Raw genomic sequence first — 20123 nt, 5'->3', positions numbered from 1 at the left:
GAAGCAAAAGCCCTATATCATCACAGGATACTGTTAGTGTTATCTCTATTTAAAAAAAAGCCATAAGAATAGAATTTAAAAATAAATTGTTTTGAATTGAATGTGCTGAGAGCTATACAATCAAATAAAAATTTAACAAGCTGAAATCAAATCATAATTCTTCTCAGAATATTACATTTGTTTCCTGAAGTCTTTCTTATCAAATAAAAAGTGCTTTTTAAAATAAATTTGAATAATCCAGGGTTTTTAAAAATACAAAGTTTCATATGAAGATTATATTGCTAGAAATGTAATGTTTTATTGAAAGCTTCACTGGCAAAATGAGATGATCATAACAATAGCAATGATAACAACAGCTACAATTTACTTGTTTACTTTGTGCCAGTGACTTTGTTAAGTGCAGTCCATGCATTATATTTTTTAATCGTTACGAAAGCACCATGAGGTGGGTATTATTATTCTATTTTCATACCAAGGCTGAAAGAAGTTAAATAGTTTGTTCAAGGCCAGTATTCAATTCCATTTCTATGTAGGGGTGCCAGATAAAATACAGGAAACCCAGTTGAATTTGAATTTCAAATTAAATAACACTTTTTGGTACATTTCATGGAGTATTTGGGACATGATTATATTAGAAAATCATTTACTATTTATCTGAAATGAAACTTTAACTGAGTGTCCTGTATTTTATTTGCCAAATCTGGAGACCCTATTTCTATCTGACTCCAAAAAATTTGCATCAGACCACTAGGTTGTATTGCATTCCAATTCTCTCTTATGTACAGGTAGGTACAGGTTTACTTATATGAAATTTGTGGAATAAACTTCAAACATTTAGCAAAGCATCAAGACCTTTTATAATTTGCCCTCTGTTCTCCTGGTCCCCACATTCAGGGGTGCAGCAAATGCCAAGGCCTTGAAACAGGAGCTAAGCTGTGTGTGCCTGGAAGCTACAGAGCTGATATGGGGTGAACTGGAGAGAACTAGGAGCCAGATCAGAGAGGTAGCAGGGGCCAGATCACGCAAGACTTTGAAGATCACTGTAAGGACTTAGGTATCTATTCCAAGAAAGGTAGGCAGTTATTGGAGAGTTTTAAGTACAATGAAATAGCCTGGCTAAAGCTTTAACACAACCAAACTGGCAGCTCTTTGGAGAACAATCTGCAGAAGAATAAAGCCGGAAGCAGGGAGTTACTGCAAAATAGTCAGTAGCTCATGTAGCTGCTTTGCTCTATAGTAGAACTCATGGTTCAGGCTTTAAGCTGTGTTACTTGGGGTCTTGGTGACAATTTCCAGTTTAGAGCTGGGGCAGGGCATTGTCCTTGCAACTTTAATGTGGAATCTGATGTGGCTTCTCTGGCACAATGAGACCTGAAGGGATCTTGCACCAACTGCACCTTGTGGGTCCTGCACCTCTAAGTGTGAGAGAGTCATACTGGTTCTCACAAAAGGCAGCAGCAAAGGCTGTGGCAAGGCTGCATCCTCAAGGGGGAGGGCAGGTAGTGGGCAGGCAGAAGAAGCACATCATCAGATATGCTCCTGAGCACAGGTGAGATACTTTCTGGGACTCCCAGAAGCAGCTGGGAGAGATTGTGAGGGAATGGCAAGGTATTGCAGCTATGCAGAGGCTGATATAAAGCCAGTAGACTTTTATTATTAATATAACTGTGACTTAATTTATTCCATGTCTGGAAATGCATGGAAACATTTAGATCACCAAAATTAAATACATGAAGTTAAGTAGGACAATAAAACACAAAATACAGGCCTGGCGCAGTGGCTCACACCTGTAATCCCAGCACTTTGGGAGGCCGAGGTGGGTGTATCACCTGAGGTCAGGAGTTAGAGACCACCCTGACCAACATGGTGAAACCCCGTCTCTACTAAAAATACAAAAATTAGCCAGGCATGGTGGTGGGTGCTTGTAATCCCAGCTACTTGGGAGGCTGAGGCAGGAGAATCACTTGAACTTGGGAGGTGGAGGTTGTGGTGAGCCAAGATCACGCCACTGCACTCCAGCTTGGGTGACAGAAAGAGGCTCTGTCTCAAAACAAAGAAACAAACCAGAAAATATACAAAAGGATAAAAATGCCCTACAATAAAAACAGAAAGACTTGGCAAGGTTTTTCTGACTTTGGAAAAAAATATGTAAGAGAATACAAATGCTCTACAACATAAAAAAGACTTAGCAAAGTCTTTCTGACTTTTTAAGTCTTTTTTTTTTTTTTTGTCATAGCGCAGTAGGTCACCTAGACTAGGTCATTTGCAGGACACATGCACCATGGTTGTTTATCTTATCCCTAACTCCATCCAAATAATGGTACTGATTTCTTCATGCCTTCAATATCTGTTCTCAGTAGGACAGGGAAGACAGCTTATGATGGATTGATAGAGTTCAAGATGAAGGTCTTTGAATGCTGTGCTAAAATACAAAAATCAAACAAAATTCAAAATCAAACAGATTAAGTAATTACAGAGTAGCACAAAATGCCTACTCTGTGCCAAGTATGTGCCTTTTAGACATTAGTTCATTTATTCCTCATGGCAATTGTGAGCCAGACAGATATTATTGTCAACCCTCTTTTATAGATGGAAAAACTAAAGCCAGTGAAGGCACAGGTAAGTGGCTTGCTCAAAGTCATGGGAGTTTGAACATGCTTCTGTCAGACTGCAGGCAGAGCTCTTGTTTCTAACAGTTAAGCCATCCAACCTCCAGGAAAGATTTTGCCTTAATGGCAGAGTTCTTTAACTAAAATAAAAATGATTGAAATCAAGTGAGATGCCAAGAGTAGTAAGTCTGAAATAAGAGGGGACACTTATTATAAAGGGATCAGAGCCCTTGAAGAGACAGGATTCCAGGTGGAAAGCTGGAAGCAGAGATATCTGCTTATTACACACTTTCTCTCACATCAAAGGCTGAGTCATATCCCATTTCTGTTGACAATAGCTGGCCAGTGGGCATGCATGACCCATGCAGGTCACCTAGACCAGGTCAATTGCAGGACACATGCACCATGGCTGTTCATCCTATCCCTAACTCCATCCAAATAATGGTACTGCTGTCTTTATGCCCTCAATATCTATTCTCAGTAGGACAGGGAAGATAGCATATGATGGATTGATAGAGTTCAAGATAAAGGTCTTCGAATGCTGTGCTAAAATACATGCCAAAATCCAACAGATTGAGTAATACTTTCTTCCTTGTAATTTATAATTCTAACTAATTCAGTTGGCACTACCTTTGTGGAACATGTCTCACAAGTTCTTGTTTGTCCTCTAGCCAGCATTCATTCAAAATGATAAGAAAAAGAAAGAGAAGCACAGTTGATAAGGGGGATCACCCAGGTGAAGGACTTCATTAGGAAAGAAACAAAAAGTCTCAAAAAGGAGACATTTTCAGTCTTTCTCATAAAGAAAGACCAAGAATATTGATCAGAATGCTTTATGCATTCCAGTTTTTCAATGGTGTACCAGAATGTTTGCTTTGAGTTGTCTTCAACTGCAGGATTGGATTCGAGGTTCAGACCTTCTCCAGTGTGCATAGAAATTCAATACCTGGTAAGCCCAGGTGACTTACTGCTTAGTTGAATGTTTTGTTAAATCCTGAAAGATGTAGTACAATGTAGTACTCAGCTTGCATGTCTAAGTATTACACAATTCACCTAGGTAAATCTACTGTGGATTCTTGCTAGATTTGCCTGATTCGATTGCGTGTAGTCAGCAAAAGGAAAAGTAATTATAAGTAGAATTCAAAAGAACTCAAATTCTCCTTAATCCATTTAAATGTTTTGCTTGTCTATAGTTTCCTTTGGGAATTGATGGTTTAGCTCTGTAGTTTCAAACCTTGGTTTGATAAAGCACAGATTCCAGGGCTGCTTCTTGAGATAATCTGTGTTGGCATTTTAGCACCCCAGGTATTGAGTGCAAGTTGACCAAAAACTCTCCTTTGGAAAACACTAGATTAGCCTAAAGCCCCATAACACATCTGACAGCTTTATAATGTCCTAGAGTGTTCACAGAAGCCTTTTCTCATACATCTGAGGAGAGCTTATTTGCTTTTTTGAATTAGCACTGCGTTAAGCACTAGCTTTCCTATAGTATTTCCATTACGGCAAAGGCCACTTTAATTTTGGATGATGTTATTTTATATAAAGGGGAATACAGATTTGGTGGATACAAATAGAGAGAATAAAAGAGCTTGAAATGTTGTATTTGTGAAGTTTCCAGTAGTTTTATTTTTTAAAATTCACCTTTACCTACCTATGTATAATGTGAATTATCTAATGCATTTTGGATTTTAAATATATATTTTCCATAAAATGATCTGGGGACAATGAAGGATGATTTGAATGTCGTTTATTCAATTTTAGCACATGTTGTTTCTTTAATTTGTCATCCTTCAAGGTAAAGTTCCAACCCCATTTCTGCCAGGAGTCTTTACTGACCATAGTGGCTATGTCTGGTTCCCCACCTGTAAACTGTTTTTCATATGGTTCTTACCATGACATGCTGCGTTGTATTTTTTGTCTGTGGCCCTTATCCTCAGTTAGTTCATATCTTTCTTATTTTCCTTCTTTATCCCCAGTGGTCAATCAATGAATACTTGCTAGTGCATTTATTCAGAAACACCACTATAGTAGTGGTTTCATAGTGTATGTATAGTGCATCAATACAGAGAGTTTACCAATTTCATCCATGTCCCTACAAAGGACACGAACTCATCATTTTTTATGGCTGCATAGTATTCCATGGTGTATATGTGCCACAAAAACATCATTCTCAGTAAACTATCGCAAGGACAAAAAACCAAACACCGCATGTTCTCACTCATAGGTGGGAATTGAACAATGAGAACTCATGGACACAGGAAGGGGAACATCACACTCCGGGGACTGTTGTGGGGTGGGGGGAGGGGGGAGGGATAGCATTAGGAGACATACCTAATGCTAAATGACGAGTTAATGGGTGCAGGAAATCAACATGGCACATGGATACATATGTAACAAACCTGCACATTGTGCACATGTACCCTAAAACCTAAAATAAAAAAAAAAAATACAGAGAGTTTAACTGTAGAGAAATCCAAATTTTGACTTCTATGCACTACTGAAATATATAGGTATAGATTATTGTAGAATCACAGATTTTTAGTCTTGGCTGGCTTCTTATAAATTATAAAGTCCAAGGTTGTTTTTTGTTTCGTTTTTCTGTTTTTGTGCATGAAGAAATCAGTCATCTGTCTGTTTTTTTTTTTTTTTTTTTGAAGACAGAGTTTTTGCTCTGTTGCCCAGGCTGGAGTGCAATGGCACAATCTCGACTCACTGCAACCCCCGTCTCTTGGGTTCAAGCGAGTCTCCTGCCTGAGCCTTCTGAGTAGCTGTAATTACAGGTACCTGCTACCATGCCCGGCTAATTTTTGTATTTTTAGTAGAGATGAAGTTTCACCATGTTGGCCAGGCTGGTTTCAAACTCTTGATCTCAGGTGATCCATCCACCTCAGCCTCCCAAAGTGCTAGGATTACAGGCGTGAGCCACCACGCCCAGCCAGGAAATCAGTCTTCTCTCTACAAGACACTAAGCTACTTGAGACAAGGAGCCATACTCTTAAACATTTCCTTTCATACATAAAGCAATGACTTTAGTTATCCCTGCATTTTTGGTAGCACCTGGTGCACGCATGATACATTCCCAAATGTTAGTGGAAAGAATTGCTTCATGGAAATCAATTTCACTAAGTGTATATTTAGAACTAGACATTATGTGGATAGTCTGTGCTCATATCTTTGGCTTCTCACCACCTCACAAGGGGCACCACCATCTACAGCTACCCTACTAGCTCATTTTGTTGAATTTCCTTCACTTCAGATCCAATTCTTATTTCCTGTTCATTCTTTTGCAATGGCATTCTGGATTTGCCTTGAGCAGCCAAATGGGCATGTGGATATCAGCTCTTCTTTGTGAGAAAAACTCTAATTATATTGTATCTTTGCTGTACAAATCTATGATGCCCTTTATTATCTAAAAAGAAAATATTTGTGCTTTTATTTCACTTTTTGGGAACCAAGGATGGTTTGGTTCAGTAGCCTGGAAAGGAGATAACAGTGAACACCAGACTAGGGAATTTTCTGTTGGCCAATCACTAGGAGAGATTCCTTAGTTTCAATCTGGATTGCAAGGACTGAGTGTTAAACCCTTCCTCATTTATTATTTTCCAAGTCTTAGAAACAAAATGATATAATAGAGATAGGATTTATCTCTAGTTCCCTAAGCCTCCAATGATAATACCAAGGTTGAGGGAGAAAACCTGATGAGTACCTCCAGGCAGGTGCTCAGTTCTAAGCAGCTATTTTCTGTGTATTTAGAGTATAGTCCAGATACCATGGTTTGGACTTATTGCCATGACTGTATGGTCAAGCCTTGCTCTTTCAGACATATTGCTCCTAGGAAACATATGCATCCAGAGTAAAAATGAAACAGAATGGTTTTTGAAATTTCTGATCTTGCCTTACTATTTTGTAAAAAAGAAAGTCAAGAGAGACTCGGAGAAGTTATATGGTTAGGTAGTTCAATTGGACTGATAATGACAGATGTGGGACTGAAATTGGCCATGCCTTCTCTTTCTTGTCAGCCTTTTGATAACTGTCTTACTCTTTCACCCTCTCATCCAATATTTGCAGTGACTTCATGCCCATGTAGATGACTCGTCTTGCATCTGAGCCCCTCATTCCTTACATTCTTCATCTGCTGTGACTTTCGCACTGATCCCACTTCTATCACTCCCTCCCATGGAGCATCTCATCATCTCTAACTGTCCACCTCTGAAATATCTCAGTCCCTAAGTACAGACTTTGTTTTTCTTCTATTCATTTAGTTCCTCTTTCTCTGGTCCTTAATGGTATATGTAGGGGCTTTTTGTTCCCTTTGTGCCTTTATTTTCTCATTTTTAAACCGCCCCCCACAACCGTGTTCCCTTCCTTCCCTGTTGGTTAGATTCCATGACCCATCTAGTCAGCCACTCTTTTTTTTTTTTTTTTTTACTAATATCTTCAACTCTTATTATTTATTGTTGTTTTTTTGCACTATCTGACAAAAATGCAACTTTGAACATGTTTTCTTTCTTCATGCTTCCATAAGGGCTGATAAAAGCCAATGGAGAAAAGGCAGATAGATGACTTCATAACAGTAGTTCTCAAAGTGTGATCCCAGACCAGCAGCATCAGTATAATTTAGGAACATGTTACAAATACAAATTCCTAGAGCCCCCTTCAGCATACTGAATCAGAATCTCTCAGAATGGGATACAAGAATCTGTGTTTTTACAGAGTTCTCTAAGTAGTTCTGATACATCTTAAAGTTTGCAAAATACTACTCTCTTAATTCTTGATCTTTAACCTTAACTGGCTACTAACACTGCCAATCTTTATATGTTTTCTAAATTAGTAATCTTTAGTGTTTTCCATAGGAGCCTTTTCAAATCTTTTTCATTCCCCTTAAATCTTGGATAGTGCCCATCTCTCCTCATTCCCCAGAGGTTATCACTCTCTGACTTATCTTAGTTTGTGCTTGAACTCCCTCAAACTCCTGCCACAACATTCTCAGACTAACCACAGTCACTTGCAGTGGAGGAGTCTTCAGGTATGTATACTTGTGGTCTAGATCCCTTTCCTTTCAGCATTGGGGATCTTTTCTCTTTCTCTTCACCAAGTTCTCTCTCTCTACTGGCATCCTTCACCTAATGTCATCACAACTTACATTCACACTCTTTGGGATTTTGATTCTATGTGTGATGAAAAACATTGTAGGGTTTTAAGCAAGGAAATGGCATTATCTGACAGATAGTTTATAAAGATTTTTACCCTTTTTCTGTGGAGAATGGGTTGCATGAGGCAAGAGTTGAAGCAAGAAAACCAGTTTAGATATTATGGAAAATCTGAAGAACAGGGATGGTGGCTTGGGTCATGGTACTTGTCGTGGAGTTGTAACTAACTTTGGGGATGTGAGTTGGAAGTAGAATTAACAAGGATAAAAGTGGGGGCCAAGGATGATCTTAGTCTTTGGTTTTAATAACTATGTGAATGGCGATGCTGTTTACCAGAATGAGGAAGCCTGGGAAAGTACAAAATGACTGGAAAAAAATCAATTTGGGACATTTGTTTGTTCTTCACTCTAATCCTTAATCAATAGATTCCTGAAATCAATGTCAGTCTAAGAACAGGTGCTTAAGTTCTGCAAACTGATACAGACTTTCATAGAAATAGGGGTGGTTGTTAAAAGTTCATATTTGAAAAGTTTAAATGAAGGTGCTGGCTGGGCACAGTGGTTCACACATGTAATCCCAGCTCTTTGGGAGGCCGAGGTGGGCGGATCACTTGAGGTCAGGAGTTTGAGACCAGCCTGGCCAACATGGTGAAACCACATCTCTATTAAAATTACAAAAATTAGCTGGATGTGGTGGCAGGCGCCTGTAGTCCCAGCTACATAGGAGGCTGAGGCAGGAGAATTGCGTGAACCAGGGGGGCGGAGGTTGCAGTGAGCTGAGATCATGCTACTGCACTCCAGCCTGGGTGACAGAGTGAGAATCTGTCTCAAAAATAATTAAATAAATAAACAAAAAATAATAAAGGTGCCATAAATTTTAACAGACTGGCATGTTAAAAGTCAATATAGAATCTATACAATTCAGCTGTCTTGGAAACTATTGATAAAACAAGCACCATGACAAAATGAGTTAAGTAACAAAAGGTACAATATTAAACTGGAATCTGATTTTTACCTGGGATAAGCCAAGTTTAACATGATCAGTCCATAGATATTTGGAAGTTGGCAACATATACACACACACTTGCCTGCATATCATTTTTATTAGTCCTTTGAGATAGTATATTTAATTTCATGCTTCATAAAATATGAGAAATAACATCCTCATCAGCATACATTTACCAAGTCTGTGATGTGGTTATGCAGGAAAGGACATCTGGAAATCAGCAGTATAATGATTACAATATTAGGAAAATACAACTTGTAAATAGTAGGTCTTAGCCAAATTCCCAACTCATAATAACTGATTATCAGGCGGTACAGGCATTGAAAATGGTGAACTGGCCATCTACCAAAGTGTCATCTTAGGGAGCACACTGTAGACAAGACTGTTGGCCATACAAATAGTATAAGTAATTATCATCAGTTAGTAACCCAGGTATCTTCCAGTATATTGTAGTTTGTTACCAGGATATTAGATCCACATATAGTTCACTGTAATTGCATAAATGCAAGGTTCCTTTTGCAATGGAGCATTTTGGAGAGAATCTTTCATTTCAGACTTTAAATATACCTAATCTCTTCTAGGATATTTATTTTGCTCCTTCATTTAGACCTTCCTATTTTAAGTTAGCAATAAAGTATTGAGCACTTATTATGTGCAAAGCACTATACTCGTGTTCCCTTAAATATATGCATATAAAAGAAATAAGCCCCAAATGATTTAATCCTTATTTTAGAATGAATGAGTTGCTAACATGCTAGTGTTGTTACCCAAAGGGTGTGAATACCAAATGTTTCGTTCCTACCAGCTCATGACCCCCATCTTCATCGAAGTCCTCCTCTATCCCATCTGTCATCTCTTCTCCATCGGCATCTGGCCCTCCTTCAGCAGGCTCCTCTGTAGAGTGATCTGCAATCTCTGACACACATTCCTCTTGGATCAGCACTAGACTCTCTTCCAATTGCTTCTTCTGAGCTTCTGGGGGGGAAAAAGCAAACGACTACTACCTTGGGTTGCTCATGAGCCATTTGGATAAACTATGAAAAAACAGTCTAGGAAAGGGTAAACTCTATATGCTATTAAAGGTGTATAGAAGGTAAGGTAATATGCTTTAAGTTGAATTTTTTCAATCATGTAAATCATGTACAGATTTCTATGTGCAGTTACATGTAAGCATATTTATTTTAACAGAATTAGCAAAAATTAGGGAATCCAGATGGTAGTAGTATATAAATTAGTAAGATTTACATAAACAGATTGATCTTTCTGGCTACTTTATTTTATATATAGTGCTTTCTAATAAGGATGATCTTTCTGAGAGGAAAATGGAGCAAAAACAAATGGCAAAAATCAGATACAACATAGAAATTGTTCACTCAAGGAAGCAGGATGGAGAAAATTCATTGACAAGTTCAAACCTAAGTGAAAAAGACAAAAACTCACTGAGGAAAAAAGTACAAAAGCAAGTATGTTGTTTTTCAGACAACATGTCTGTGTGAATAATCGCCTGAAATTTTGAAGTCTAAATTCTGTTGACAGATGTGGTTAACTTCAATGGTTAAGAACATAAATTCTGGGGTCAGACAACCTGGGTTCAAAGTTGAGCTTCATCACCTAATAGCTTTGTGATGTGCGCAAAGTGGAAATGATTAACCCTCCATGTGTCTCAGTTTTCTCATCCATAGCGCAATAAGGACAACTATTTCCTAAACTTTCAGGGTTTGGTGTAGTGAATCAAAGTGTTAGTATAGAGACTTGCAAATAATAAGTGCTCAACAAACGAAGCTACACTCCACATTAGCAGAATTTCCTCTAGTTGTCAGGATCTGTGCATTCCATATAGAAACCTGTTCAAATGGAAATTGTGCTGACAGCATCATAATTATTTCCTCTAGTGGGTGGTATTCATCCCCTATGATAATATAAAGAAATGTTGGGTATCCAATAAATTAGATCATTGTATGTTCCTCCTTCTCTAACTTATTCCCATGTGTTCGTGACTATTCAAAAGTTGGTTGTTTTCACTAATTTTGCTGTGTTATCTTTTATCAGATGATTAGTCTATCCTTTGATCTGAGTTTTTAAATAGCCTAATTTTTGATCTTATTTATTGATAATTTATGACAATAAAAGTAGTTTATAGAGATAAATAACTTTAGGGTACTCATTTCTGGTCTTTTTCATAATGTGAGATAAAAGGAAAATGAGCATTGATATAAACATTTTGTCTCGGCACCAAACTTTTCAAACATAACCAATATGTAAATCAACAAACTGATATAAATATAATGTACAAATAAGCAAATAAGCAGATATTCTTTCCAAGAAGTTGTTTATAATTAAAATAATACTTTTATAAATAAATGTGTATCTATACCTTCTTGCATTTTAATTCTCCAAATGATAAAGTTTATTGAAAATAAGACAATAGTAGAGGGTTGCCGTGCCTTGCCTCTGTTGTCAGAGTTTAGTTACTCTGAGCTCTAGTTGACAAGATTCTAGCTCTAGCTTTGTTACTTACCCACAGAATTATAGACACTGAGTTTGAGTCTAAGTTTTGGCCATTTGTTCAGGGCAGGTCCTTTAAGCACATGAAGTCATTCTTTCCTCATCTATACCTACCTCTGGGTTTTACTGTGAGAATGAGCAGAGCATATATTTGGGAAATGTTTTGCAAATTATAAAGGACTACATAAATGTGTTCTATTATATACAAAAGGGAGATGGTATGCTCTTCACTGTGAATATGTTCATGGAATAACAACAACAGTAAGCTTAGATCAAGAAGCCCGTTGAGATCACAGAATAACACTCATGGGGCTGAGGCTCTGTTTCAGAGGAGGAAAACAGCTAGTAGATCAAACCAAGGCTGGAAATAATTACTATGGGTATCATAAATGACCAAAACATAGGCTCTTTTTCATTAAGAGAAAGACATTTACTTCATATAAATAGACACAGGCTATACACGCCTTGATGTTTTTAAAATCAACTTATTAGGTTCAAATTTCTCCATTTAACAACACTATTTGTGCAGTAAGGATGTGAATTCTGCTTTTAAAACTATACTTTTTATCTTGATATGCATATACAGATGTACTAAGGGAAGGAAGTATAGTACATAAATTCTTCCCATTTTTCCTAATGTCTATATAACGTTTAGCACAGAAAGTCCTATGAAGACTATAAAGTGGTTATTGTAAAATATAACCAAGATTTTTTCTAAATATAGAAAATTATTATCCAATTTAAGAAGTAAAAGTGAGTTAAAGAAAAAAAATCCATTTAATCTAGAGAAGACTCAGTTCTCTGAATTAAAAGGAAGGTAAATAAGGCAAGAATGACCAAAAACACTCTCAATTTTACTCTTACTGAAGATTTCTAGGTTTTATTCTCATTTTCCTTCCACATATCATTCATTGTGCTCTACAATTCTAGATCTGTAACCTAAGTTAACCCACATACACATCTATTAGTAGGCTCCACTGAGAAAATGATGTGATAGGTCGACTAGCTCGAGCATTGGACAGTTTTGAATCCTTTACCGTGAATCACATCTCTTGTTTTATTCTGTTGCCTCTCCTATCACTGATCCTTTGACTGTACAATGGAGGTGGCTACTCTGGTTTTGGCCCCCCACTCTTCCTCCTAAAAGAGGTTTTTGTACACATCATCTAAACCGCTCACTTCTTGCCACTCTGTGTCACCCTGCCACTTGTTCGAAATGCCCTAGCTTTCAAGACCTGGTGTTGGTACCTCAAGAAAGAGGGAGAAATGGAAATTTGGGATTCTTACAATTCTATACAGTGAAAAATGCTTTCAATCTTATAAATTTCTTAAAAACCAAACGTTCTCAATGTTAAGTCATTGTGTTTATCTTTTTGTTACAACACATATATGGACTTTTGCTTAAGATTGACATATATTAGGAATTCAACTGGCCTAGTATATCCATTTCTTCTCTAATGATTCCAGAAATATTTGTTCTTTGAGAACTCTTTTTGATGTTGAAAGTAACATATACATATATGTGTGTGTTAAATATACATATATGTGTGTATATGTGTGTGTGTATACATATATGTGTGTATATATGTGTATGTGTGTGTATGTATGTATCTATATAATTTATAAAATTATATATATATATAAAAATTATATATATATAATTTTTTCTCTAGAAGATCTCTGGCCAAGGAAGCATAGCAGATTTTCAAAGGACCCCTGTAGGACCACAATTTAAACGTGCATAGTCCTCATCTGGCTTCGTGTATCAATTTGTTGCAGCTTGTATCAGGAAAGCTGACTTTCCTGATCTTCCCAGCTGAATGTAATCTTTCCCTCTTTGATCAACCGAGGCCCTGATCAAATGCTGTCTTATAGGTAGTTCTACTGTTTTATCTTCTTCTCATTAGTGTTTAAGCTTCTTGGAAATTGAGCTATTGCCTCAGAAGATCGTTGTCACACTCAAAGAGGATGATATAGAGGTTGATCTTTTGTAAACTGAAAAGCACAATACAAGTCAGTTATCAAAACATTTTGATGTGCTCTGTACGCCTCACTGAATGCCTTGCACATGAAGAGATAAGGTATCAGGAAGGATATAGGGTTTGAGATCCATACTTCTGCTAATTACTAGTCCTATTAATTGTAGTTTTATTCTCTAAAAGGTAAGCATGAAAATAACATCTATCTCAGATAGCTGCTGTGTGCTCTAATGAAGAAAAAGATGTGACTGTGTTTTTTAAACTGCAAAGACCACACAAACGTAACAGGCTCAAAACAGTTCTTGAGTTGAATCTATATTTATTTCTTGATTGCTATAGACAAATTTCCCATGTCAAAATTATTCACCCCTACTGATCATTAAGAATCAGGCATTACAAAGATTATTTTGGATTTTGGTTTCAATACGGCCTTTTTAGTTCTATGTTTAGACAGGCATAGTCCAGTACTGATATGGTTTGTCTGTGTCCCCACCCAAATCTCATCTTGAATTGTATCTCCCATAATACCCACGTGTTGTGGGAGGGACCCGGTGGGAGATAATTAAGTGATGGGGGTGGTTGGCCCCATTATAGTAAATAAGTCTCACAAGGTCTGATGGTTTTATAAGGGGTTTCCTGTTTCTCCTGACTCTCACTCTCTCTTGCCTGCTGCCATGTAAGATGTGTCTTTCATTTTCTGCTATGATTGTGAGACCTCCCCAGCTACATGGAACTGTGAGTTCATTAAACCTCCTTTTCTTAAGTTACCCAGTCTTGGGTATGTCTTTATTAGCAGCATGAGAACAAACTAATACAGTACATAGTACATAGACATAGTTACTCTACTTTTTGTATTAACATACAATATACATGTGATTCTGATGATGTATTTCAAAGGCAGTGGTATATTAATACAGTTCATTGCAAAAAATCCTATATATTATTCTCATCATCCAATAATTAACTTGAAAGCTAAATGCTTGGAAGTCATTATCTGAGTTGAGGGAAAAAAAGCTTTAATTATAATGGTATTGATTCATAGGAGTTTAACAAATACAATCAGCTTGTGCGTTAGTAATAGGTAGTCAACATAGCTTTTGTCATCATCTCAATGGGAAATATTATAATCACTAAACAATGATAGGTTCCATGAATAAAATCACACATGAAAGCACATCTTCTTTATTAAACTGTTCGTTCACAGTTTAATAGGCAGTTTTGATTCAGTAATTATGTTGCTGAAGTAGAGATAAAGCAACTTGTTCTTTTTTTATGAATAATTAATTATCTAATTTTACTTTTCTTAGAGATGAGTAATATTGTTTAGTTTATTCTTAACTTTAAACAATTCTCTTTATTTGCATAGTCATTTTTCTAGTCATCACTCTTTTTATTGTCAATGTGAGTGTGTGAGTGTGTATGTGTGTTTGTGTGTATGTGCATTTCTCTCTCTGCCACTAAAGCTTCTTTGGGGCAGAAATATTTTTATTATTCATCTTTGTTTACCTGGTGGCTAACTCAGACCCTTAATCACAAATTAAGTGTTTGCCGAATATGTTAATGACTTGTGGAATCAACTAATGAAAATAAATATCAAATGTGTCAAATTGATTTCAGTTAAAGTGATAGTTGAATTTTGCACACCATGGTAACAAAAATATAAATCCAAGATAACTTAAAAAGAAACAAAACTGAAAAACCTCCTCGCCACATTCTACGTGACAATCCCATACACAAAGTCAAAGTAAACTGTGAGGTCTGAAATTTTCTGGGAAGAAAATTGTTTGTGTTTATATTGACAAGTCTTCAAGAGAAAAATGATATGTGAAGTCTTCCAGTGCTTATTGGAGGAGGGCTGCCTTCGAACACTGGCATCTTTTGGAGTCTCTGTTGGCTTCTTTAAGTCAGAGTGATGGATGACCATAGCACTTCTTTTGTGAAAAGAGAAATGAGTATTAGGTTTTATTTAAAGAGTCAATTAGAAGCCAAAAAGCCAACAGCTTATGTAAAAAGACACCTCTAAGACACCTACATTATGGATTACAAAAAAAAAGAGGTTTATAATGGCTATAAGTTAGTGTGTGCTTATGAAGTGCTGACCATGTACGATTCATTTACTTTAGTCCTTGAAATATACTGCAATGTAGGCTTATTTATCATTTTACACATGGGGAAACTGAGGCACAAATAAGTGCTCATGGTCACACAGTAATAAGTGCAAGAGCTGGAATTCCAAGTTAAAATTTCCGATCTTATAACCTTGGCTGTTTTCTAATATATCTCTAAAAAAAGAAGGCCTAATTTGACATACCAAGGGAATACTTCGAATCTCTTCAATAACCAATTTTAAGTTCAAGAATGAAGAAGTCTGTTTAGCTAAGGGCACATGTTCTAGCTAGCTAAACAATGACTATCAAAGGAAAAGAAGTACAAATTACAGTTAAGTATTTCTGTTTAAGGGAAAATGCCTAAGGCTTCAAAAAGCCATGAAAGAAAAGAATTTAATATTAAATTCCATCCTCATATTCAAATATTTTTTCTGCACATCTCATCTCTACTTCAAAAAGCTATCTATGATTCAGAAAACAAGGTAGAATTATTGGGATTTATGTTCAAAGCATTTTTAATAAATTGAGTTTGCCGCATAGCTATTATCATTAATATAACTATGAAAATTGGTCGAGTTGGCAATTAAGTTTTTTGACATGCTGGCTTAATTGCTAGACAATTGCTAGCTGAATTGTACTTAGCAGATGGTTGGAAAGAATGTTGATACAAAAACAGTCACATTATTCACTAGAGCCAAGCTAGTATCCTTGAATCATTGTTTTTGCATACTAGTATAAACTGTATTTTAAGAAAAATTTTATATTACAACACCTGTATATAGTATGAATTTAACTCAATGGTTCCAATAAATGCCATTTAGAAAAATGCAACTTATTATGGATGGTATTACTATCAACCACATAAACATCAGGAAAATTACATAGAATGTTTTTAGATGAATATATTAGTTATGTAAGTACATTTTTGGAGGAAATGGCTTCAAAGTTGTTCACATGAAATACCCTAGATTGTTGAGATGACATAAATGCAACATAAATCACTTAAAAATTACTGGCATATACTTGTCTTTACTTAAACCTAATAATGGTTTTAGTAGAGATATTATTTTCCCCATTTAGTAGATTTTATAAGTACTTTTCCAAATTTCATTCAGCTAGTGAGTTAAACTAGGTCTCTAGTGGGATGTGAACCTAATTTTGTTTTATTCCTGTCTGGGACCTTAGATAATGTAAATCTGTTTTCCACAAGGAAGATGAATTGGGGAGGAAACAAACCAGAAGTGGAGACCAACTAAAAGGTGATTTTTAGGGGGACATGAAAATGTCCTAACTGATTTGTGGTCATGGTTGTATCACTTGGTAAAATTACTAAGTCATTGAATTATACTCTTGAAATGAGTAAATTTTATTCTATGTAAAATATACCTCAATAAATTTGTGTAAAAAATAAGATGAATGCAACAGAACATGTGAGAGATGATGAGGGTTTGCGTATTGGCGTATCTTTAGGAAAATAGAGAGAAAGGGTGAAATATATACCAAAGGTAAGATTTGGCAACACTGCTATGGTAGGAATAGAGGATAATGTTGAGACTGGCAATTTGATGGATAGGATTTATATAATAGTGATGACAGAGATGGGGTACAGAGGAGTATATCTAGGTAGGAAAGTGAGGAGAAACAATTCCATTTTGAAAGACTGTGATTGAGTTATTCCCAAGATGGCTTCAATATTCCCCTTGACTTGACTAAACTACAGGTAGGTTTCTTCCTGACCATAAGCCCTGGAGCATCGTTTCCTTAGAGTGTTTGCTTTAGCAAACTTGCAATTGTAAATTCTTTTTCTGCCCATTTGAGAGGCACATTTTCTGTAACCCAGGAATATTTTTTCTTAAGATTCAGGAGCTATCTCATAGACATGTTATCATTGAATAAGACAGGGCTATTGTCTTCCAGTCTCCTTGGGAGAGTAGCAGCCTAACTTTAATAAGAGCTAATTAGCAAACACAGATGGCGGCCAAATATCCTCCTCCAACATCCTCTAATACTTTTCCATTAGCTTGCTCCAGCATTCAAGAATCTGCCTGCCTTTAGCTCATTCTAGCATTCAAAAAATTATCCTGCCTTTTATTTTTTCAGGGTTGAGTTCAATTTTATCTCCTATTGCCATAGTCTTGAACAAAGCCTTCCTTGCTGCTTTTAATAAGTGTCCAGGGCAATCTTGCCTTTACAGTTAACTGAGGGATAGCTACAGGAAGCACTCCGGTAAGCAGTTGAAAGGTTTGATCTAGTTGCTAAAGACAACTCAATGTCTTTTCTCCCCCTTATATTTAACTTCTTTAAAATGTTTAATTTTTGTACTCAAATATTTCTACAAGCTTGCTATGAAAAACAGCAGCTTTTTGTTCACCATTTCCAGCTCCTTAAAGACTTTCCACTCACTTGGCTGAATATTTTAAATACATGCACTCCTATCTCTAAATAATGTTTATATTGCTACTTGATCAGTTTTATGCACTATCTATCTGTTGACATTATCCCTAGGAAGCTGAGGATTCAGTTCTTGGTCCTACAATCCCCATTCACTTCCCATCTCTCTAGAGAATCCTATTGTAAATTGGATTTAATAAATATTCAGTTTTTACATAATTTTTACTGTGAAAGTACTTTGTGCAGCTAAGCTGTTAGTACAGGATGAATACTTTTTCTTTCCTGAAGAATATTTTATTTTCTCTAGAATTAAAAATTGCTTCAGGTTTTAAAAATTAGTTCTCGATGTGATTCTCTTTATGTACTTACACAAACTTACCCCTCCTTCCCAACCAATCCTCTTTCTCACCCAGTAGCTATTTCATCAATTTTGATGTCTTAAAAAATCTATCCCAGAGCTTTTGAGCAGTTCTGATCTGGACTCATTTCTTTCCAAATCTCTTGCACAGCTCATCTCCTAGGATCTCTGTTACCTCTATCTTGAGAATTTCTTTTGTTTGTTGCTTTTAGAGTCCATGCTTTAGGAAAGCTCTGTTTTTCCTCCTTCTTGGTTTATCACTGTGTTTTGGTGAAGTACTCTTTTTAGTACTTTTCAGAGAAAGGGCATATTAAAACAGTTAATTGGAAGGCCATTAGGCTGAGATGGTTCCCGTGCCTTGGGTTCCCACATAGGTAAACTGAAACCCAACTCAGAATGAATGGAGATGACCTACGGAAACTGAAACTAAAGCTTATTCAGATATTCATCGTGTAATTCTCATATCCTTCCCCTATTTTCCATTTCTGTTTTTTTTCCATATTTTCTGGGAGAGTTTCTCCAATTTTGTCTTCCAATCATTGTATTGAGTTATTTATTTGTGCTATCATATGTTAATTTCTAAAAGATCTTTTATCAGCGCTTTGAATACTCAGTTTTATAATTTTATGTTTTTATTACAGTATCTTCTCATTTCTCTGAGGGTATTAGTCAGTGGTTTTTTTTTTTTTTTCTTTTTGAAGTTTTATTCTTCCTGTATATGTTTGTTTCCTCTGACTTATTTATTTTGGCACTTGCTTATTAAATATGTTCTTTGATCTGGTGATTCTTGTTTGTTCACATTAACAGTAGGGCATTAAAATATTGACTGGCAACTTTGTAAGTATAGAGAGATACTGTCTCTGTAGGTGGTCTGGCTGAGTGCTTCCTTAGTTGACCCTCTATCAGCATCTTTAAGTCTTTCCTCTTGGGCTGCTCATGCTCTAAACTGAAGACTCTTCTAGTGTCCTGACAGTGCTCTGGTAGCTGAGTCAGGGAGAAGGTGGGCATTTCTACAGTAATTACGGAAACTTTCCCCCTCTCTGCTTTTAAGTGCTCTCAAGTTTCCTTATCGTCTACCAGCCCTGAGCCTCACTGTTTTACCTTCACTAGAGGAAACTTCTCCAGCCTTCTTTCAAAGTGCAGTAGGGATAGCTGGAACATAGGAATCTGTTTCCTAAACAAACTTTCAACCATTTATTTTCCAGGGGAATATGATGCCTTGAATTCTGAGCTTTTTGGGAGTTTGTGATTAAAATTGGACTTGGATTTCTAGGATGTGCTAAATTAGGTATACCTCCTGTCCAGCTGGTAAACCGTTTCCTTGTTTTTAATGCAGCTTCAAGAGAGAACACTGCTCAATTCATGTGTTTAATTCATCATCTTTAACCAGAAGCATCACCAATTCAATCTGAAGTATCAATGAGAGCAGTAAGGTATTCAGAACAGAATAGTAGTCATGTTATAGGTTACAGCAGTCAGATCATATCTGGAGCAATACTTTCCATTCTGAGCAACGTAATCTGTGTTGACAAACAACATAATGACTAGAGAAGAGAGATGGCAATAGTTTAAGGTGCAAAACCAAGTTAAATGAGAAGCAACTAAAGGAACTGTTGATATTTTCCTAGACCAAAAAGGCCTCTAAGATGCTGTGATCAAAATTTGAATGCAGTTAAGATGAATACCCATAGCCCAATGATATCAACTCTCTGTTCAAAGGTTTTGGAGGGGTGAGAATACTATAGCTCCCTTTAAATATATATGTGTGTGTGTATATGTATATATATATATATATATTTATTTGTTTTGAGATGGAATCTCGCTGTTGCCCAGGTTGAAGTGCAGTGGCATGATCTCAGTTTACTGCAACTTCCACCTCCTGGGTTCAAGCAATTCTCCTGCCTCAGACTCCTGAGTAGCTGGGATTACAGGCATGTGCCACCACATCCGGCTAATTTTTGTATTTTTCGTAGAGACAGGGTTTCACCATGTTGGCCAGGCTGGTCTCGAACTCCTGA

The 20123-nt window shown here is 36.5% G+C and overlaps 1 protein-coding gene across 23 annotated transcripts in view; it reads right to left on the bottom strand.

Annotated features, from left to right (window-relative positions):
• RALYL (RALY RNA binding protein like) overlaps positions 1-20123 on the bottom strand; it is a 751296-nt gene that overhangs the window by 31304 nt on the left and 699869 nt on the right. For 14 of the 23 annotated variants that reach the window (XM_032759943.2, XM_032759950.2, XM_032759940.2 and 11 more), the window contains one exon: positions 9567-9739. The exons of 6 other annotated variants lie outside the window; for them this stretch is intronic. In XM_032759943.2, the coding sequence (XP_032615834.1) occupies positions 9567-9739 (173 nt within the window). The remainder of the gene's footprint in view (positions 1-9566; positions 9740-20123) is intronic. 3 more of the 23 variants (XM_032759947.2, XM_058444496.1, XM_032759937.2) reach the window with 1 other exon arrangement.

Source organism: Hylobates moloch, unplaced genomic scaffold (genome assembly GCF_009828535.3).
Source record: "Hylobates moloch isolate HMO894 unplaced genomic scaffold, HMol_V3 SCAFFOLD_9, whole genome shotgun sequence".
NCBI lineage: Eukaryota > Metazoa > Chordata > Mammalia > Primates > Hylobatidae > Hylobates > Hylobates moloch.
This window is presented reverse-complemented; position numbering and strand designations above follow the sequence as displayed.